The 23,471-nt window shown below is 41.5% G+C and overlaps 1 protein-coding gene across 1 annotated transcript in view; it reads left to right on the forward strand.

The window, feature by feature from the left end:
• Positions 1 to 23,471, forward strand: part of LOC145413442 (WD repeat-containing protein 17-like) — a 163,212-nt gene that overhangs the window by 106,957 nt on the left and 32,784 nt on the right. The window contains exons 21-22 of the mRNA XM_080283132.1: positions 9,459 to 9,672; positions 22,524 to 22,743. Coding sequence (XP_080139258.1) covers positions 9,459 to 9,672; positions 22,524 to 22,743 — 434 coding nt within the window. The remainder of the gene's footprint in view (positions 1 to 9,458; positions 9,673 to 22,523; positions 22,744 to 23,471) is intronic.

Genomic DNA, 23,471 nt, shown 5'->3' on the forward strand with positions numbered 1-23,471 from the left:
TCTGACTCGGAGCGCCTATTATGACAGAGAGAATAGACAAGGAGTGTGGAAAATACAGTATTAAGAATATATGGAGTAAATAGGAAGCTATTTAATGCTATGAAGAGTATGTGCGAGGGTGCCAAGGTTGCCGTGCTTGTGGATGGTGAACTGAGTAAATTTTTCTGTCTGAATATTGGATTGAGACAGGGATATGTCTCTGTGGTTGTGCAATCTGTATATGGATGGGGTTGTAAAAGAGATACACCCATACCCTGATTTCCGATGCATCGATAACTGATGAATCACTAGACCAAACAGAAGAAATGGGGGAATTTTCCCACAATCCGAACAGCCATCAATTTGCTAGTGCGAACACTCCACCCCTTCCTAGTTTGAAATGAGCGTGTCTGAACTGAATGTGGTGTTACACACGGTACTCTCTGTCCTCCCTCCATTCCCTCTCTTCTCCCCCAATCCCTCCTCCATCCCCCACAATGTCCAGCACTGCCAGGCATGTCTCTGTCTCCATCCCCCTGACCTCCCCCACCCCCGGTTGTCCAACTTCCGGTCCCCCCCACCATCCCCCACCCCAGCTTGTCTCCCAAGTGTATGTGTGTGTGTGTGTGTGTGTGTGTGTGTGTGTGTGTGTGTGTGTGTGTGTGTGTGTGTGTGTATTTACCTAGTTGTGATATGCAGGAAATGAGCTACGCTTGTGGGGTCCTGTTTCTGTTTCTCAGTAAGTCAAATTTTGCTTTAAACTCATTTAAGTTTTTAGACTGGACGATCTCTTTGTCCAGGTTATTCCACAGGTCTATACATCTATAAGGAAAATTATATTTCTTGATATCCTTCAAGCAGCTTGGCTTCTTCAGTTTCATTCCGTGTCCTCTTGTTACTCTCTTATCCCATAAAAACAAATCTTCTCTGTCAATTTTATCTACTCCTATCATGGTCCTGAACACTGCAATCATGTCGCCCCTCTCTCTCCTTTCCTCTGAGGAAGGCAAATCCAGCTTTTCCAGCCTCTCTCTGTACAACAGATCTGCCAGACTGGGGACCATCTTAGTTGCTGTTCTTTGTATTCTCTTAATCTTGTTTATATCTTTCCTTTTGTGTAGGGACCACAGTACTGCTGCATAATCTGACCTGGGGCGGATCATGGCCACTATCAATTTTTTCATCTCCTCATCCATGTAATGAAATGCTACTCTTGTTAGTCAAGAGTTTATATGTCTCTCTAACTGTCTTGTTAATATGTTTTTCAGGAGACAGACTATCCTGGACCATCAGTTTCAAATCTTTCTCTTCTCTCGCTTTTATGATAGGTTCATTACCCATCAAATAATTCAGTGATGGAGACTTGGTACTTTTACCCATTTCCAATATTTTACATTTCTTTGCATTGAATTTCATTTCCCACTTCTGGCTCCAATCTTGTATCCTGTCCAGATCCTCTTGCAGCATTTTACAGCCCTCCTCTGCCTCTACCTTCCTCAGGATCTTTGCATCATCAGCAAACAGACTTGCATAACTGTTCACTCTGTCTACCATATCATTGACGTAAATCAGGAACATTACTGGCCCCAACACAGAGCCCTGGGGGACTCCACTTGTTCTCTCCATCCAGACATCTTGTCCTTTATTACTGTCCTCATTTGTCTGTCTCTCAGAAAGTCTGTCATCCATTCCAGGAGGTTTCCCTTCAGTCCTCCTATATGCTTTAGTTTCCACAATAGTCTCTTATGGGATACCTTGTCGAAGGCCTTTTCCAAATCTAAATACACACAATCCACCCAACCGTCTCTCTCTTGTAGCACGTCAATTGCTCTTGAGTAAAAGCTCAACAAGTTCGAATCACATGACCTTCCACTTTTGAATCCGAACTGACTTTCAGCCAAAATATTCATCTCTTCCAGATATTTCATCCATCTATCTTTCAGGATTCTCTTGCACAATTTTGCAACCATGCTAGATAGGGACACTGGTCTATAATTCAGGGGTTCTTCCTTGTTTCCTACCTTATAAATTGGTACCACATTTGCCCTTTTCCATTCTTGAGGCACTTTCCCTTCTTCCAGAGAACACACAATTAAACCGTGAATCTTATCCGCCAGTTGTTCTCTTCATTCTTTCAGTACCCAATTAGAGATTCCATCTGGTCCTGGGCCTTTCCTTACATTGTGAGTTTCCAGTAATTTATACACTTCCTGTACTTTCACTTTTATGTCTTTCATCACTACATTTCTAGTCACTACCCCCCCCTTCCACAAACTTACCGTCATTAGTGAAAATTGACTGGAAACGTTTGTCTATTATTTCAGCTTGCATTGCCGCATCTTTATAGACCTCTCCATCTACTTTCAGTTTGGTGATTCCATCCTTTTGTTTCACTTTGCCATTGACAAATCTGTAAAACAGTTTGGGTTCATCCTTACATTTGTCTATTTTACCTTTTTCAAAGTTCCTTTCTTCCTCTCTACGTATTCTTGTATATTCATTTCTAGTTCTTTTATATTCTTCCTTTGTTCTGTTATTACCTCTCTTCCTCCAGTTGTTCCACGCCATGTCCCTCTCTTTTTTTTGCTATCATACACCTTCTATTAAACCACTCCTTTTTCCTGTTTTCTTTCCCTCTTATTCTTGGCACATATTTTTCCACTCCCGAATTATAAAGGCCTAGAAAGGTTTCCCACTTCCTCTGTATCTCTCCTGTTTCTCTGAATTTTCTCCAATCTGTATTTTCAAAAAATTTTCTCAATCCTGTAAAGTTTGCTTTCCCAAAGTTGTATCATCCCTGTCTATAAAACTCGTCTCTTGGCACCGCGTTCCCTATTAGCATCTGGAACTCATTGACCACATGATCATTGTTTCCTATAGGACAGAGATATTTCAAAGATTCTGTTACATCAGGTTCTTTGGTTAGCAGTAAATCTAATCTTGCTGGTGTGTTCTCACCTCGGAATCTTGTCTCTTCTTTGACCCACTGCGTCATCACATTGTTCATTGTTATATTTAACAATATAGTGCCCCACGAATCTTCACTGCCTCCCGAGTTCCACTCCTCCCAGTTCACCTCTTTGCAATTAAAGTCCCCCATTAAAATTATATTGTTGCTTTTCTCAATCACTTTCTGTAAATAATTAGCCATGTCTGACAACATCTCCTGGTAATCATCATCATTCCATGCTTTTGTCTTGGGGGGAACATACGCTACTGCCGTATCTCTCCCACCATTCTCTCCAGTTTCTAGTTTCATATTAATCACTTCAGCCCTACCCTCTCCCATTTCCACAGTATCTGCATTTATGTTGTTCTTCACTGCTATCATCACTCCTCCCGTTTTTTCTTTTCTGTCTCTTCTCCCCAGTTTGTATTTACCATCCTCCATATGGACATCAACATCCTCTCTTAACTTAATGTCTACAAAGCATAGAACATCAGGTTCATGAACCCTCAAGAAGTCATTGTGTGTGTGTGTGTGTGTGTGTGTGTGTGTGTGTGTGTGTGTGTGTGTGTGTGTGAGAGAGAGAGAGAGAGAGAGAGAGTGAATGAGTAGTGAGTGAGTGCATCAGTAAGTGAGTGTGAGTCAGTGAGTGAGAGAGTGAGTGAGAGAGTGAGTGAGAGTGAGTGAGAGAGAGAGTCAGTGAGAGTGAGTCATTGAGTGAGACTGGGCGGGGGTGGGGTAGTATGGCTGTTTGGCTTTCTTGTCTCCCTCCCCATCCCCCTGCCCTCCCCCCCTGCATGTATCCCTCCCTGTCCCCCCACCCTCCCCCACTATAGTTTATCTCCCTCCAGTCCCTCACCCTCCCCCACTTTAGTTTATCTCCCTCCAATCCCCCACCCTCCCCCACCCCTGCTTGTCTCCCTCCCTATTCCTCTGCCCTCCCCCACCCCAGCTTAGTGTGCTGTCAGCTGCCTGCCTGTCAGTTGCCCAGAAACATCTCACACAACAGGTCCCACCCACCTCACCTTCCTGCATCTGATGTTTGATGTCTCATTTTTTAGCAATAGTATTGTTTATGAGGATAACAACATTACCTATGGTGTTTATGTGTCAGTCTCGATTGATTAAGCTATATGGGAGTTTGTGTTTCTGCCTGGAACACATCTCTGGCTTTTCTTCAGTAACTTATGGAGAAAAGTGCATCGATATCCGACATACTCTCTGACTGAACACTCCCACTGGTACACATTACTGCCAGAAATTGGAATATGGGTGTACAAGGTAGGGCAGTAGATGCCCTAATGAGAGAGGGCAGCATTTGGAAACTTCCTGTACTGTTGTTTGCAGATGATATTGTATTGTTAAGTGAAGACAAAGGGGAACTGCAGGCTTGGTGAATGAGTTTGGGAGAGTGTGTAAGAAACAGAATCTAAAAGAAAATTACTGAATGTACAGTTAGGTTGGATGTAGCAAATGAAAAATGTGAGTGCATTTAAGCGCTTGGGTAGTGTGATAAGTAAGGATGGAAGTTTGGAGGGTGAGGTGCTTGAAAGGGTACAACAGGGAAGAAAGGTTGCTGGTTCTTTGAAGGGAGTGATAAGAAAGAAGGAAGTGAGCATGGAAGTAAAAAAGTCGCTGCATGATAGTACAGTAAGAGTCCTGTAATCCGAATGGCAGGGGACCAAGGGTCTTTCGGACTATTGTTTTTTTCAGGCTTTTGGGAGAGACCTCTGAAAACATTAGAAATATGTATACACAATCACTAATTTCTGCCCAGGGGTGCCCCCTTCCTACCCCTGTATACCCAGGGAAAAGGGGAGGGGGGGATGAAATGAGCTTAACCTGCCTCTACCTTAGCTCCTAACCCTCCCCCATATCCCTACCCAATGCCCCCCACCCATCACTCTTAACTGGCAGTTACATCTCAGGCTGATTTCATGCTTAACACTCTTGATCCCACTACTAATACAAACATGGAACACTAGGATAATGTAAAAAGTATATAATATAACTATCAACACGCTGCAGCAAAGAAATCAATGCAATATGACCTTGACAGTAGAGCAAAACGCTAACAATAGCCATCCCAGACCTCATGTGTTGAGTGCACTGCTTTACAAACACACACACACACACACACACACACACACACACACACATCGACACTCCCAAACATGCAGACACAGACATGCATACACGCAATGCATGAGGCCTGGAATGGCCGTTGTTAACGTTTTTGTTTTACTGTCAACGTTATAGTGCATTAATTCCTTGCTGCAATGCTTTCATAGTTATATATTTTATACATATCCTAGTGTTTTATGTTTGTGTAATGGTAATGTGATAATGAGTACAGTATAAAGTATAAGGTTAGCATGAGATGTAACTGCCAGTTAAGAATGACAAGTGGGGGGTTGGGTGGGGTAGGGGTATGGGGGAGACTTGGGAGCTGGGATAGAGGCAGGTGGAGCTTGTTTCATCCCCCCTCCTGTCTTCCCTGGGTATATAGGGGTACGATGGGGGCACCCCTGAGCAGAAATTAGTGATCGTGAGTGTACATGATCATTAAACAAACACTTGAAATGATATGGGTTTATTGTTTTACTCACCGGAAATGCATGGAAATGTAGATGAATAGTTGGAGGCAAGTACATTCAAGTCCTAAAGCAAGTCCAAGCCAGATAAATCCTTAGATAAAGCCTAGAAAAATTCAAAAGAAGACTAGAAAAATTCAAAAAATTTCGCTTTGAAAACTTTGGAAATTGAGATTTACAGATTATTGGTGGCCAAATTGGAAGACTTTTACTGTACAGTATTGTGATACCAACCTTAATGTATGGAAGTGAAGCTTGTACCTTGTTGGAAGGACACAAGTTGAGTGAGAGCAGTGGAAATGAATTGTTTGAGAGGAGCATGTGGAATTACATGGAGAGACAGACTGGCAAATGAGGAAGTGAAGGAGCATTGTGGTGTGGATGTGGATGTGATAGAAAGTATTAGGAGAAATACATTGAGGTGGTTTGGCAATGTGTAGAGGATGGAGAGCATGAGACTAATGAGGAGAATATATGTGAGTGAGTCAGTGCAAGGGGAGAGGGAGAGGGAGACCAAGGATGAGGTGGAGAGATGGAATGGAGAGGTATATGAGGAAGGGGGATGTGAGCTCGGGGAGGGCAGTGAAGTGGTGAGGGACAGGGCAACGTGGAGGTGATTTGTTTGTGGCCACCCCAGGCTGGATTAAGGCATCTGGCAATAGATAGATAATTTTAGCATCATCTTCAGCATATTCATGTAACTATTCATCTCTTCTGACAGGGCATTTACATATATCAGAAACATAATTGGAGCCAACATAGAACCCTGGGGTACTCCACTAGTCACATTTCTCCATTGAGAACCTTTATCTCTTATAACTGTTCTCATTTCTCTTCCTACCAAAGAACTTTCCATCCACTTTCTGCATACCCTTCCAGTAGTTGTTAACTTCCACAACAGTCTTTTCTGTGGCACCCCATCATACGTCTTCCTGAAGTTCAGGTAGACACTATCCACCCAGCCTTTTCTCTCTTGTTTAACATCTACCACTTGACTATAGAAACTCAATATCAATCATTTGACTATAGAAACTCAGTAAGTTAGCAACACAGGTACTTCCCTTCCCCCCCCTCCTCGAAGCCAGATTACATTGACATTCACTTCATGTTCCTCTAAAAATACAATCCAACTTTTTCAGATGACATTATTATGAATTTTGCCAACAACACTAGTGAGGGATACAGGTCTAGAATTAAGTGCATCTTCTCTGTCCCCTTCCTTTAAAATTGGCACTATGCATCCTCTTTTCCTGTCAATGGGTAATTTACCATTTTCTAGAGATTACTTCATAATGTCGTATACAGACCTCATCATTTGATCTGCACATTCTTTTAGGATCCACCCAGCCATGCCATCTGGTCCCAATGCCTTCCTGTCATCCTAGTCCCATATCAGCTGCAGTATTTTATTCTTCTCAGTTATTATCTTTTTCCTGTTGTGGTTCTGGAATCTCATCTTACAATACTAATACTGATTTTGTGTGTGTGTGTTTGTGTGTGTGTGTGTGTGTGTGTGTGTGTGTGTGTGTGTGTGTGTGTGTGTGTGTGTGTGTGTGTTCCTGCATGTCACTGCTAGAGAACTAGATAGTAAGATTAAGAAAGATTAGTACGGAGTTCAATAATACCTCAGTAAAGGCGCTGTCAGTATGATAAATTACCTGCTAAGTAAGGGAACTTCTGGATAATGTATCAAACTATGCTGTTTGGATTTGTACGTGCAGTCTTTGAACAGCTTTCCCAAGACTAAACAACCTGAAGATGGGAGGGAAGAAAGTAGCAAAATGAATTTCAAGAGAACCAATTATGTACTGGACTACTGAGCAGTTACAGTAAGTGCTATTAATCTTTAAAAGCTACTAGTTACAATTGCCTCTCAGAAGTAGCTTACTAACCTGCATAGCTTTAGGTTCCTGATTGCAGATCAGCACACCCAAAAAACTATATAATATATCCAGACCAGACTGAACCATCTTGTTAAAATGGGCTGACAACTTTTTGCCTCACAAATGTGTATGCACAAAACTCAGTGTGTTATTGAGAACACTCCAATGTTGTATTGTTGAGGGGCAATGGTGATTGTGGTAATGCTGGTACTAGTGATGACTTGTAGTGATGATAGTAGTAATAGTGATAGATATCTGTCAGGAAATTTTTTGTACTCCCTTCTTGCCCACACTGGGTATGTCTAATAGTACTGTACAGTAGTCCCTCATTATTCATGGATTTACTGTTGTGGACTAATAATCCATCTCACTCTGCAGTAGTTTTAGGTTTATTTTGGGATCATTTAACAACCTGTGTTGGTAAGTAATCTACAAATACACTTTAATCATGTAGATTCTAATATCAGGTGATGTTCTGGAGCAATACATATAATTTTTTGGAAGTCACATGTTAAATTACAGCTGTAAGGGGTCTTTAAAAGAAGGTTTTCATACTGTATGTATGGAAATATGCATTGTATGAGAGTTAGCATTCCCAGATTCCTGCAAATAATGGGGAACTGCTGTATACTGTATCATAGAGTAAGTCAAAAATTAATAACTCTAACAGTCTTATAGTTTTATGTATATATACCGGTATATATACTGTATATATATATATATATCAGCTGTGGCTCAGTGGGTTAGAGCGATCCGCTCCGACTGAAGGGTCAGAGGTTCGAGTCCACCCAAGGGTCACTGGTAGACGTCTGGAAGGGCATCCGGTCATAAGGTGCTTCACGCCCCAAAGCCAAAGTCTTCTACCAAGGGACAACACCTTAGTCCTTATTGAAAAAAAGGGACACGGAGTAAAGCTTTTAAAAATATATACCGTATCTACATGTGTATATATATATATCATCATCATCATCATCATCATCATCATCAGCCGTTTGAGTATCCACTGCAGGACTGGCCTGTCCAGACCGAAGTTGGGACGATACAGCCAATGTATCTCTACCAAGTGGCTTAGGCTGTCTGGTAGAGATTGTATGTAGGGTGAGAAGTGCTTGTAAGTGTAATTGTAGTGTTGGAGTGGCTTTGGATGTGTGTGTAGTTTGTGAACCAAGTGTAATTGGCCCGTGCAAGCCGACTGGGTGCAAGCATACTTTATAGTAAGCAACATTGGTTCAACCACATCACCCATTGTGTCCGCCAATGCAGTACTTGGCCGGGTGAACACTCCCAAAGTTTATTACCTTGGCAGGATGCAAACCCTGGTTCACCCGTGTACGAAACGCACACTCTACCACTGTACCACAGATGCTCCATGTATCTATCTATATATATCTGTCTATATCTATCTGTCTATCTCTCTATCTACCTATCTATTATATATGTATATATATACATATGTGGTAGGTGGGGGCACCTACTATCCACTCACTGAGTGTAGTGCTGCTTTGGGTGTCTTCCCTTTCCCCTCATCCTTCCTTCCTCTTCTGTCTTTTTTTTCCTTCATTCTTTCCTCATTCTCATGCCTGCGGGTGACTTTACACTTCCTCTTCTGTCTCTCTTTCCTTCATTCTTTTCTCTTCCTTCTGCTTGTGGGTGACTCTACACTGAGAGACAATCCAAATGGTTTCGTGTACACCAGGAAACCATTTACTATGCTGGATGGTAATCATATTACCAAATTATAGCGCCTGGTGGTTTAGTGGGTAATTAAGGCGCTCCAGCCAGATTGAGCCTGTGTGAGTTTATATCCAAGAGATGGTTGGAGTTTATTGCTCACGTAATGTGTGTGGCTGGTCATTCTCATCTTAAATGTCAGGACCAACTTGCCTAGCCCCGGGCTTCTGCACATCTCATGGGGTGACATAGGAGTTGATGATAATGGATGGATATATATATATATATATATATATATATATATATATATATATACATACACACACACACACATAATATATAAATATATAAAGCATGAAATTTTTTTCTCTGAATACTTCCCAGGGTATGAATCAGAGGGTTTTAAAAGTGGAGGTGATCCTCTCATATCTGGGATCTCATGAGGAACGGGAGGCTCTTTATGCATATGCTGGCTTTCCATCGCCTCCTGAGTGTGCAGACCTTGGACAAAGTGGTTCTGTGCTCAACAAAATCCTCTATCTGCTCCTTTCATCACAATCAAACAAAGGACTTACCACTGCACTAGAGTATTTGCAAGGTAAGAGCTTGTGGATAGGGTGACCATGATCCATCTCTTCTTGCTTTTTCAGGAAAGACACTTGGATATAGACTACCCTTTCTGTATTTACCATCCAAGGAATCCAGCTTTGAATTTAAAAGAAGTAGCCCATATTCAGACTATAGTTTGTATTATGGCCACTCTGAATTTCCACATTATTGTTATAGTATTGTTCATAGTCATTAAAGCAGTTTATATCTAACACAGCAGTTACAGTTACAGTTACACAGATGACCATTGCATAACACTACTGTAATAACATTATAGAATAACTGGAACGCAATAAAACTGGATGATTTCCTATATTCTAGGAACCCCAGTTGGATACTTGGTGTCTGGGGGGTTGACGCATTCCAGCCAGATGTGACATATAATGGTTATTGTGTGAAGGACGTTTGAGGTTTATTGTCAGTAGGGTGGAGTCACTTTGGTCTATACAAGCATTGGTATGTGCAGTGATGCAAATGAAACCAGTATTCTTGGCAGCACTGTGGGGATGCTGATCAGCTTACCATGTGGTGTGTGACTACCTGCCACATGTCCAAAGGGGGGGAGAATAATTTTTTTTTTTCTCCTCCCTTGATGTAATTTTTCATCATTATATTTTTATTCTTTGTGTTCTTAAACTGCTGTAAATCATAGCAATATGAATACGGACAGTGAATATTGGTGATATGACACAAAAAAAGCTAGTACAGGTGGGTTCCGGTGTTACAAGTAGTAACATTTATGATATCTGCTTGTTAAGTGAGTTTTTGTACACAGTAAACCCTCAGTTTGCACATATCCAATGTGTGCTAAATATGTTTTGTGTGGGGAAAATGATCCCTTGCAACCTCAATAAGCATGGAACAAAACAGTATGTGTTAGAAAATCTCTGAAGTCAACCCCTGTCCATGGCCATCCCCTCCAAAGTTCCATTGTCAGACCACATAGATGCACACTCACCTCACTTAGAATAAACAAAACATGGTGTTTTTGTAGGATTTTGCCGAAAAAAGAAACAATGGTCCTGTGTAAACAGCAAAAATTATGTTAAATGGTCTGTTTACATTTCATCAACTGGTAACAGACACACATGTATGCATGCACACTCATGCACTCACATACAGATACTCAGGCACTCGTGTGCACGCACACACACACACACACACACACACACACACACACACACACACTTATTGACATGCAGTAAACTCTCAAATATCTGGCATAATTTAATCAAGCCCTCTGCTAAATATGAATAAAGCAAAACACTAGATGTTGCATAGTACCCCCCATCAGCTCAGTATTCGGCGTCAAGCTAGATAATGCATTACTGTCCATCTTGCCCCTCTATCTTAAAAACTTTACCTCGAGAAAAAGATGAAAATTACGCATGAACTACAATAAAGTAATGATACAATACAGTAACACAGTGCCAGTTAGCTACTGTTTATGAGCCAGTTGATACACCTCGACGCTGGATGTTACATAGAACTGCCAGTTACATCTTGTCTCAGCGCCGGATATTGCATAATTTTGTCGGATAGTGCTGTAATAGAGCCAAACCAGTAGCACCAGATGTTGTGTTGGACCAGATATTGCAATGACGGATAATTTCGAGTTTACTGTGCTTACTCATAGTTGTTCTGTTGCTATGCTCAGTAGGATGGTGTGTTTCTCATTGTCTTTGATGCCAATGTGTGTGACAGTGCAGACCAATCCTGGATCCACAAACTTTGCCACAAAGTCGGTATGTCAAGTCTGGGTTTGCTGGAAGTATTCTGTTTTGGTTGTGCCTCCATTGTCTACGCTCCCATCTCTGGCCAGTGTTCGAGCTTCATCGAGATAAACGGTTCCTTTGTGGCAGTGGGCTTACCATTGTTTTCTGTCCAAGGCAATGATTTCAAGATCTTTTGGTATGATGTTGCATTTCTTCAGAGTGTTCCTTATATGGTCTTTATATCTCTTCGTTTGTTCCCCTGGGTTGCGATGTGCTGCAGGTAGTTGCCACACAGAACCTAAGCAGTGCTCAGGCATGCAAACCACATGTCCGAACCAACTCAGCTGTTTTTTAGGCAGCATGGTTTCTGTGCCGGTAGACTTTGCCCACTGGAGAATTTGTGAGTAAGGTACTTTATCTTCCCATGTGAGCTGTAGGATGCACTGTAAGCATTAGATGTGAAATGGTGAGCTTTTTGATGTAAAGCTGATCAGTAGTCCAAGATTCATCATCGTGTAAGACAGTGGAAAGACATACCGCTGTACAGGATATACTGATACCTTCATCTGATTCTCAAGATAGTGTTTACAAAGACTCTGGATCTGAGGTGTCCAAAACAGGCTGATACGTGGTTGATTCGTGCAAGGATTTTTGCATCAGTTTTATGTTTATCTGTGAGCACAATTCCAAGGTAGGAAAAATTCTTCACCTGTTTTACATTTTCGCCATCTATCTGAAATGCGAGAGGCTCTGCTTGGTTGTGTTCCCAAGATATTATTCTGTTTTATTTAACGTTTATTCGAAGTCGCATTGCGTGATATATGTTGCAGATGATGGTGAGACTCCATTGTAGGCCTACATGGTATGTACAAGGACAGCACAGTCATCAGTGTATTGTAGCTGAAGGAAATGAGCCATTTCAGTCCTTGATTGTGCTTGAAGACATCAGAGATTAAATAAGTCACCATCTGCGTGGAACTGGATTTTTATTCCATCATCAGGGTTTATTTCTTGGTGACTAAAAAGTTGACTGCAGTGAGATAGATGTTGAAAATGACAAGAGCAAGGACATGTCCTTGTTGGACATAAGCTGGATAATACAGCAGCGGATAATTGAGAGTTTCCTATAATTCCCCTCAGTGGTCCAAGGTCATGATTGTGCCCTTGTTGCCTTTAGCCTCTTCTGCACCCTCTTCATCTTCAGTTTCAGGAGCTGCAGTTGAGCAAACAATCTCCACTATCTCTCAGGTTCTCCTCAAAGCTTTCAGCGAGCTCCAAAACTTCATCGTCCACAGGAAAAGTAATACCAGTGTTGCAACTAACAACATTTTTATTGTGTCCAGATGTTTCGACATATTCATGTGTGTCATCTTCAGTGGATCTGAAAAGATAAAAGTTACTTGTAAGGTAATTAAATGCCTAAAAGAACTATTTGAGCTTGAGCTCATCGTACTTATATAAGAAAGTAAACAAACGTAGTGTTAAATTACGGGGGGAACTTAGCTGCACAATATATTCAGAGGGACAGCAAGCTGACAGTTGTTTAGCACCAGTTTTCATTTATAAATATGAATGGATTCTAGTGTTCTTAGATTCTTACTGGTACATGTGTCTGTTATACAGAAATTCTTTGGATGTACCGGAAAGAATCTAAGAGTACTAGAATCCATTCATATTTATAAACAAAAACTGGACCTAAACAATTGTCAGTCTGCTGTTCCTCTGAATATATCGTGCAGCTAAGTCACCCCTGTAGTTTAACAGTATGTTTTTTTACATTTTTATATAAGTATGATGAGCTCAAGCTCAAATAGTTCTTTTAGGCATTTAATTACCTTACAGGTCATTTTTATCTTTTTAGATCCACTGAAGATGACATAGATAAATATGTTGAAACGTCTGGACATAATAAAAATGTTGTTCATTGCGATACTGATATTATTTTTCCTGTATAAGTTGCGGTTCCCTCAGAACAAGCCTGTCTCAGTACTTCATCCTCCTTTATGTTCATGAAGTGTTTGCCATTTGCATCTCATACTAGAGCCACATTCTCATCATTGTGGCAGTAATGATGTTGTCAAGTGAAATAACACATAAGTTGCATGCACATTCATGCCACAGCAGCTTGCCATCATTCATTCACATTTTGGGGTTTCATGGTCTCCAGAGCTTCCATTACCACAGTCAAGCAGTCTACATTGGTGAATTACCTCCATAACCCTCTCACTCACAGGGTGTGATCATCATCCATGGCTGTGTGAAGACAAGACATTGCGATCTTGGTGTGACAGGCCTTAAATTCTCGGTCCACTCTTTGGTCCATTGGCCGGATGAGTAATGTGGTATTCAGAGGCAAAAATCACCACCTCCACCTTCTTATGTGTGAATGCTAGGGACTCTTGTTGTCCTAGCACACTGTCCTGGATCAGCAGGACCTTAAACTCAGTCTTCAACTCCTGCAGGTACTGCTCTTCCCCTGGCAGAAAGCTGTGGTAGAACCAGTTGAGAAGCAGTGTGCTAGCGATCCACACTTTCTTATTAACCCGTGGATTGTGAGCCACAGCTCGGGCTGGGTAGCGTTGCGTTGCGAGCCACAGCTCAGGCTGTGCTAACTACTCCACCCCTTCACAAACTTATGCGTGGCATTATGCAAAGATGGAGAGAGAGAATTTTTTTTTTTTCACCAGATGATGCCCTGGATGTTTATCTTTAAGTTTATAATAAACAAAAACTAAAAAATAATAATAATAATTTTTCAGTACACCCTTACACAAACTTATGCATGGCGCTACGCAGAGACGGAGAGAGAGAGAGAGAGAGAGATTTTTTCATCAGATGATGCCCTGGATGTTTATCTTCAAGTTTATTATAAACAAAAACTTTTTTTTTTTTTTTTTTTTTTGCATCACCGGGTGGGATTAAAAAAAGGTACCGGCAGTTGCACAATCCTTGGGTTAAACATCCAGTACACGGGGAAGAGGTTCTTGTTCATGGAATTCTGTGCTTGGGGGTTGTTTGACTCATAAGTGAAACCAGGCTGTACTGTATGTCCTGTCGTGTTTCCACACAGCAGCAGAGTGTAGCAGTCCTGTGTGGTCGTAAAGCCTGATGCCCTTTATTCCTCTTGTGTGATGAATATTCACTGTGTCAGGTTGTTCCACACCTGATCTGGTCTGTATCTCTTCTCTTCTATAATCTTCAGCTCATTAGGGAACTGTGCTGCTACCTCATAGTCAGCTGAAGCAAACTGCCCTGTCATCCTAATGTTCCTGAGAGAGAACTGTTTCTTGAACTTCTCAAACTAGCCCGTACTGACAGAGAATTCAAGACTGACAGGAGGGCTTGGGGATGCGTTGATGCTGGGAGCATCAGGGTTAGGGTCCTAAGCAGTTCGTAAAGAGCCTTATTATTCTCTCAAATAGACAGAGCCCATTCTCTGTCAGAATCATGGCTGGATCTGTCAACACCATACCATTTTTATCATTGAGAGGTGCACTAGTATGCACAGCATGCCATGTAGCCTTCTTTTGTTTTTTCCTTAATGTATACGCCATGCTTTCAGTCATATGGGGTTTGTTGCCACTTGCTGCATATGACATTCCGTTAACATGCTCATTCGACACTTCTCATCATCTCCTCTGTGGTCATCACCTTCCTCTGGCACTTCAGAGTTCTGAAGGCATCAGAGGTAGCTGCTCTCTTTGGACCCATGGCATACAGTCATTCAGTGTACTGCAACACTAAACAGTAAGGTACCATGTTGTGCAGGAGTAGCTGTCACAGAACAGGATTGAGAAAGTCATTGTACAGTGACAGAAGCAAGAGTGAGAATGGATAATGGTGGTGCAAGTGGAAGTGTGCAGGAAACATTTTGCAGGTGAGATACAACACACACAGTCATTTGGTGATGAGACACAAAAGGATTGCATAAAGAATGATGTGGGAAAGGGTACAGGCTGGGGGTGAGCATGGAGCAAGCTGGCTGGATGGACAGGTGGAAAACAAGCCTTGCAGAGGAAAGTTTGCTGCTTCCCTGTGCTTCCATAGGGAAGAGTGGTAGAGCAATGAGGTGGGTATGGTGAAAGAGTGAAGTGGAGGTGAGCAAGGGGCAGGCTGGTTGGCTGGGGGGACAGAAACAAAACCTTGCAAGGGAAAATGTGTTGTATGACATATGTTGGGAACCTGTGGCCTTAGCAGACATTTGCTGAACCCTTCAAAAAAACAAGAGCTAGTGTGTGGTAAATTCTTTGGGATATTGTGTGAGAAGATGGAGCTGGCAAAGGCAAACCCTGAGGCAACTCACTTATCAAAAGGGGTTAGGTTAAGTAAAATTTGTTTGGATAACAATTTTTTGGATATCAATGAGGATATATCCTAGGTTAAATGGTGTAATGGCAGGTCACCATAGAGGTTTACTCATGTGTAACTTTAGTCACCCCTCCCCCCCCAAGTCTGTATCCAGTTACAGTATAATCATTTCACACTTCAAGCAGCTCAGCACTTGCAGTTGAATTGGGATAACGCTCAGTAACATTGATTTTGGGGGGTTATGTCAGAAGACCATAGAGGGATATTCATGTGTGACTTTACAGTAGTCACTCCCAGGTACACATCCAGTCATAATTACATACTGAAGCACAACACCTGCAACAGAATTCAGATAACAGTCAATAACACCAGGTTTATGTGCGATTATATCCTTTGGCCATACTGTACAGGGTTATCATGTGAATTTAGTCCTCCCTTCATGTCCATAATAATCAGTCATAATTGCACACTTAAAGAAGTGCAGCACCTGCAGTAGGATTCAGATAGCACAGTAGCACATGGGTTATATTGTGTTATTGCAAGTGCCCATGGAGGGTTATTCCCAGATACTCATGAGTACAGAGTTGCATAAAGGATTTGATGCAAAAAATACAATACAGGCTCACTTTTTAAGGGGTTGGCTGGGCAGTTGTTTGTCTAGCAGTGTGTATAATTTAAATATCTTTCATACACCTTTCCCTGTATGACAGATCTGCCAGGCTAGGGGCCATCTTAGTTGCTGTTCTTTGTATTCTGTCGATCTTGTTTATATCTCTCTTTTTATGTGGAGACCACACTTCTGCTGCATATTCCAGCCTGGGGTGGATCATGGCCATTATCAATTTTTTCATCATCTCCTTATCCATGTAACGAAATTGCTACTCTTATGGTAGTCAAGAGATTACACATCTTTCTATCTTGTTAATGTGTTTTTCAGGTGACAAATTATCCTGGACCAGCACTCCCAAGTCCTCCTCTTCTCTCACTTTTGCGATTGGTTCATTACCCCTCAAATAATTCATTGATGGTCTCTTGGAACTTTTACCCACTTCCAATATTTTACATTTTTTTGCGTTGAATTTCATTTCCCATATCCGACTCCAATCATGAATCCTATCCAGGTCCTCCTGCAGCATTGTACAGTCTTCTTCAACTTGTACTCTCCTTATGATCTTTGCATCATCAGCAAACAGATTTGCATAACTGTTCATTCGATCTACCATGTCGTTTACATTAATCAGGACCATTACGGGCGTTAGCAATGAGCCTTGTAAGACTCCACTTGTTACTTCCCTCCATCCAGACATCCTGTCCTTTATTACCATCCTCATTTGCCTGTCTCTCAAGAGGTCTCTCATCCACTCCAAGAGATTCCCCTTCAATCCTCTTATGTGTTCCAGTTTCCACATTAGCATCTTGTGAGGTACCATGTCAAGGCTTTCTCCAGATCTAAATACACACAATCCACCCAACTATCCCTCTGCAGCAGCACGTCAATCGCCCTTGAGTAGAAGCTCAACAAGTTGGAAACACACAACCTTCCACTTCTGAATCCAAACCGACTTTCTGCCAAAATGTCCACCTCCTCCAGATATTTTATCCATCTGTCTTTCAGGATTATCTCACACAATTTTGACACCATGCTGATCAGGGACACTGGATTATAATTCAGGGTTTCTTTCTTGTTCCCTCCCTTATAAATTGGTACCACATTGGCCCTTTTCCATTCCCGAGGCACTATCCCTTTTTCCAGAGAACACACAATTAAACCGTGAATCTTATCCACCAGTTGTTCTCTGCATTCCCTTAGTATCTAATTAGAGATCCCATCTGGTCCTAAAGCCTTCCTTACATCTTGAGTTTCCAGTAATTTGTACACTTCGTGCACTTGAACTTTTACATCTTTTAACACTACATTTCTAGTCATGCCATCCTCCTCCACAAAATCACTTTCTCTGGTGAAGACTGATTGGAATCATTTGCACCTTATTTCAGCTTGCATAACCACATCTGTATAGATATTTCTTTCCACTTTCAGCTTATTGATTCCTTCCTTTTGTTTCAGTTTGTCATTTACTGACCTGTAAAACAGTTTAGGTTCTTCCTTACATTTGTCAGTTATACTTTTTTCAAAGTTTCTTTCTTCTTCTCTACATATTCTTGTATATTCATTTCAAGTTCTGTATATTCTTCCTCTGTTCTATCATTGTGTCTCATTCTCCATTTGTTCCATGCTATCATACACCTGTTGTTGAACCAGTCATTTCCTCAGTTCTATTTCCCACTAACTTTTGGCTAGAAAGATATCCCACTTCTTCCGTATCTCTCTCACTTCCCTGAATTCTCGCCTGTCTGCTTCTTCAAAAAATTTTCTCAATCCTGTAAAGTTTGCTTTCCCAGAGTTGTATCTTCCATGCCTGTATAGCTCATCTCTTGTCTCCCCGTTTCCTTCTGTCGTTTGGAACTCTATCATTACATGATCACTTTTTTGTATAGGACACAGATATTTCAGAGATTCAGTTGTGTCAAGTTCTTTGGTTAGAATTAAATCTAAGCGTGTTGGTGTGTCATCACCTCTAAATCTTGTCTCTTCTTTGACCCACTGGATCATTACATTATCCATGCCGTTATTTAACAGTATACTGCCCCATGAATCTTCACTACTTCTTTAATCCCACTCCTCCCAGTTTACCTCTTTACAATTAAAGTCACCCATCAGGATTATGTTGTTGCTTTTCTCAGTTATTTTCTGTATGTATCTAACCCTACCCTGACGTATGGAAGCGAGGTGTGGACGTTGCAAGAGGGGAACAAGTCAAGAGTGAGAGCAGTGGAAATGAGTTACTTGAGAGGAGCATGTGGAGTGACATGGAGGGACAGGATGACGAATGAAGAAGTGAAGGAGCGTTGTGGGGTGGATGTGGATGTGGTTGAGAAGATTAGGAGAAATACACTGAGGTGGTTTGAACATGTGGAGAGAATGGAGAATGAAAGACTGACTAAGAGGGTGTATGTAGGTGAGGTGGAGGGAGGGAGAGGGAGGGGTAGACCGAGGATGAGGTGGAGGGAGGGAGAGGGAGGGGTAGACCGAGGATGAGGTGGAGGGATGGATTTGAGAGGTATATGAGGGAGGTGGGGGTGAGTTGGGGGGAGGGTGGTCAAATGGTGAATGACAGAATGACTTGGAGGCGTTTTGTCTGCGGCCACCCTCTCTGGGATTAAGGCGTCGGGCTATAGATAGATAGATAGATCTAACCATGTCCGACAATATCTGATATTCCTCATGACTCCGCTCCCTTGTCTTGGGAGGGACATATGCTACTGTGATGTCCCTCTTGCCTTTCCCTCTGGTTTCTAATATCACATTTATCACTTCAGCCATACCTTCTCCCAGTTCCACACTATCCACGTTTAGGCTATTCTTCACTATCATCACTCCTCCTCCGTTTTTTTTCTTTTCTGTCTCTTCTCCATAGTTTGTATTTCCCATCTCCCATTTGGATTTCAGTATTCTCTCTTAGCTTGGTCTCTACAAAGCACATAATATCTTGCTCATTTACCCACAAGAAATCATCTGTTTCTAGCCTTGCTGAGATTAGACCATCAACATTAGTGTAGGCCATTTTCAATATTTTTGTGTTGTTTTTTATTCTGTCTGTCTCTCTCCTTCTCTCTTTGGTACCACTTCCTCAATTTTTGGTCCATAACTCTCCAATAGAACTCTGTCTTCTTTTCCTCCATTCTCTGGGTATTTTTCCTTGGGGTCCTTAACAAGTTCCTTTATTTTAGCTCTCTCTCCCTTATTTGCATTTTTCCTTATCCAGATATTTTTGAATCCCTCCTTATCTGGTGATTTCCAAGTCTTGTTGATTAATTCATTTACCATGACCTGGGATTGAAATTTTACTTTTAGTGGCCTTGCCCCTCCCTCCACATGTTTTCGCATCCTAAACGCCTCCTCTTGGGCCTCGTCATTTCCTTCAGTAACTATTGACACTATTTCCTTTGCCCTTCTCAGTTCTTCCTTTTCTCTTTCTGACCTCACTGACTTTTTTTTTTGTTTTTTTTTTTCAAACCCAAGATAATCATGTACTGTATTTTTCCCTGTCTGTTGCATCTATGACAAATGATTCTTTACTTTTTAGTACCCAAACCACTTCCTTCTCTACCTTTTCCTGGTTTTCTTTTCTCTGTTGTTCTATAATCTCCTTTAGATTTATTTTCCATTCTTCCTGAATTTTCGTCCACCCATTATGCTCATCCTTGATTTTCTTAATGTGGTCATCTTGCATCTTTGTTTTTTTTATTCATACCCTTCGAGTTCTTTTCATGCTATCCCTTTCTTCCTCCAACTTTATATTTTCGCTTTTTAACTGTTCTGTTTCATTTGAGGCTGAATCATTACTCACTTTGAATTTTGATATTTCTCTCTCTTTTTCATCACTGTGTACACAAGCTTTGTCAGACTCAGTTTGAAGCTCTTTAATTACTAACCATATCTTTTTCAACTGCTTGCCATTCTTCTCAGCCATTTTCTCTATGCCTGCTACTCTTGTTTGATTTAGTTTGATACTTTCAGTATTCTGGTCATCGGAAAAACCTGTGAATTCAGATTCACTGGATGTAAACATCGGAGAATTTCCTTCCGCCATTGTTTAACCAAACAAAAAATTTAAACTTCCACTGTGTTGTGTGCATTCATTTGACCTAATCCTCTGGTTTTTTCACTAACATCAGATGGGACCACCACTCATGCGCTCACTTCACATATTTGCATATAGGCTGGCCTCTTCTTCGCTGCCAATAAGGCGTTTTCTACCCGTGAGTCAACAAGGACACGTGTGTGTGTGTGTGTGTGTGTGTGTGTGTGTGTGTGTTTTGAGAATTCAGATAACATGGAATGTTAATGTGGATAAAAGATTTTGGTCCATGAAAAATGGCAATTTGGGTAAGTAAAAGTTCAGATGTTGGTTGTTCAGACACTGGAAGTTGCCTATGTATATTCATGAGTTTGAAGGTAGGATGAAGTGTGGTAGACCAGGAAGAAGGTGCATGGATATGGTAAGGGAATGCATGAGAAAGGAGGGTATTGAATTTGAGCAAGTTAAGGAATTAAGAAGGGATTTTCCTGGTTGGATAAAGTATAGATGACAGTGGTTTGGCACTTTTTTTTTTTCATCCTTAATAATGCAGTGACTGACAGGTGTATGTGCAGTGCATCTATACAGAAAAAAAAAAATGCACAGTACGTACAGATTGTTGTGCTTGTGAGGTGGAGCCAGGAGTCTGTGGATTTGAATCATTTGTGAATGACTGTATTGCCCATTCATTAGGCATGCTGTTGATCATTCTCCCACTTTTGTACTTTCTCATTCCTTGTTTCTGGATTCTGCTTCATCCCTCATATAGGTGGGAGCTGTTATTGTTCTTGATCAACCCTGGTTGATCTGGCCAAGCATACCTGTCAGCCACAGGCAAGCACCTGCCCCTGTTGGGCAATCCCATGAAACAAACCAGCTCCTTGCCACCAAGGCACAGGGAAGAGTGTGGAGATTTACTTTCTGGGTGGTTGCCACATTTGCATCTCCACCCAGTTAACAGGGGCACCATAGTAGGCTCCACATCACCCCCATTATTTGGCCGTATGGTTACCACCCAGTGTTGTAAATGGTTTCCTGGGTTATGGAAAACCAGTAGGCTTGTCAGTTAGTGTAGAGTCACCTGAAGTAGTAAGTAGTGTAATGGTATGTAACTGGAAGGATAGGAGAAATGAAAGGGGAGGAGGGCAGACACAGAAAAGGTGGTGAAAGTAGGCAGCACTACATCAAGTGAGAGGATGATGGTCACAACCACCTGCCACCATTAGGTGGTAGTAAGGATCAGAGTGATGATTACAATCCATCTTTGTATCAGTAACCAGATGCCTTAGTCCCCATGAACAGATTGTCTCCACATCATCCTCTCCTCTACCATCAGCATTTCCTCCTTGAGTTTCACACTACTTTAATTCATTTACATCTCTGCATAGCTCCTTCACCTCATCCTTGGTCTCCCTCTCCCCCCCCCCTTCACTCCTTCCACCTCATCCACATACTTTTTTCTAATCAATCTCTTAATCTTCATTTGCTCCATATGTCCAGACTATCTCAGGATACTCCTAACACTTTCCAGCACATTAGCATCAACACCCCAGCTCTCCCAAACTTCCTTATTTGTCTGCATCTCACATGCTTCTCACAGGTAACTCATTTCCAATCCTTTCACTCTGAACTTGTGTCCTTCCATCAGAATCCAAGCTTCACTTCCATATACTAGTGTGGGGATCATGATACTGATTTGCAACAACCTCTTTACTTCTAATGCTCAATTTCCCATGCCTTGCCACCTCCCTCAGTGTACTACACCTGCAACCCTCCTTCCCAGCTGTACCCTTCTCACACTTCATCCCTGCTCATAACACTACCTAGTTACTTGAGGGCAGCAGTGTTCATTTCTGGACCATTCAGCCTCACTTACACTTTCTGACTTTTTTGTTATTTTGCTGAAATACATTAATAACCTTCTGTGGGTTATATAACCCATATAGGATTGACATGGAAGAAAGTATGCGATCATACTGGGTTATGGAAATATGTTTTTGGTGGGAAAATCAGTTGGCTCTTGATACCAGCTGCATCATAAGGATACGGTATTAGGTAACTGTAAGACAGAAACTCCAAATTAATTTGTATTTGGTTGAATTATCAAAATGTCTATTGTTTGCATTAATGTACACCAGAATTGGTGTGAAATATTTTCTTTATGCTCCCACCCATAGACCAGATCATGGGAGAGAACCTAGACCGACCTGAGGTGTGGCTAGTGTTGCGGCTGGTGCAAGCACTTCCACTGTTGCCAGGGAGGGGTGGAGTAGGACGCTGGACTATACGGGGGGATGAGCAGGGTGGTCTTCTTGCTTTGTCTGCTTATCTTGGAGGAGTGAGAGCAGCAGTGTTAGGCTACAAGACCATTGTTCCCCATCTTTTCAGCCATGCCAGGTAGGAAGATATTTAATACAGTACGGTATTTGTAAGTAAACATTATAGAACACCAAGAATTAGCTACTTTTTACATAGCCAAAAAATACATTTTTCTGTTTTTGTGAGGGAATTTCAGATGCATCCCAGCAAGTGGCTTTGAGGTGCATCACCATTCAGGCATTAGAAATGGTGATGGCATGAGAATATATAGACAAGTGCAAAAGCAGTTGAAATGGGTTATTGAAAAGTCACTAATAAGATCAGATGCAATGGGGATATTGAGGAATGTGTGTGGAGTGCATAGAGTGAGTAGCTTATGACGTAATGTGATTTTTGACTGATGTAAATTAAGGAAGTTTGCTGACAAAAGGGATGAAGAAAGAGTGCTTATATAGTATGGCCATATGAAGAGAAAAGATATAAATAGGATAGTGAGTATGGTGTATGTTAATAAGTCTGAAGATTGGATAAGGCAGGGTAAGCCAAGAAGTAGGTGACCATATACAGTAAATGAGTGAAAGTTGATGAGGCTTGGAGATGACAGAGGATCGTGTAGCATGGACGATTTACAGATATATGCAGAGGAGCATATGACAGTGGTTTAGCACCCCATTCTCAATTTTATAATTGACAGACTTTGTCTAGCAGGTAATGGGAAGCTCATCTGTAAAGAAGAATATTTTTTAAAAAATGTGCAGATGATTAGGTCTGTGTGGTATTGTCACAAGGCGATTGGAAGGACATCT

The sequence above is a fragment of the Coenobita brevimanus genome, chromosome 96, assembly GCF_032717465.1.
Source record: "Coenobita brevimanus isolate Jiangsu-jjx chromosome 96, ASM3271746v2, whole genome shotgun sequence".
Taxonomy (NCBI): Eukaryota; Metazoa; Arthropoda; class Malacostraca; order Decapoda; family Coenobitidae; genus Coenobita; species Coenobita brevimanus.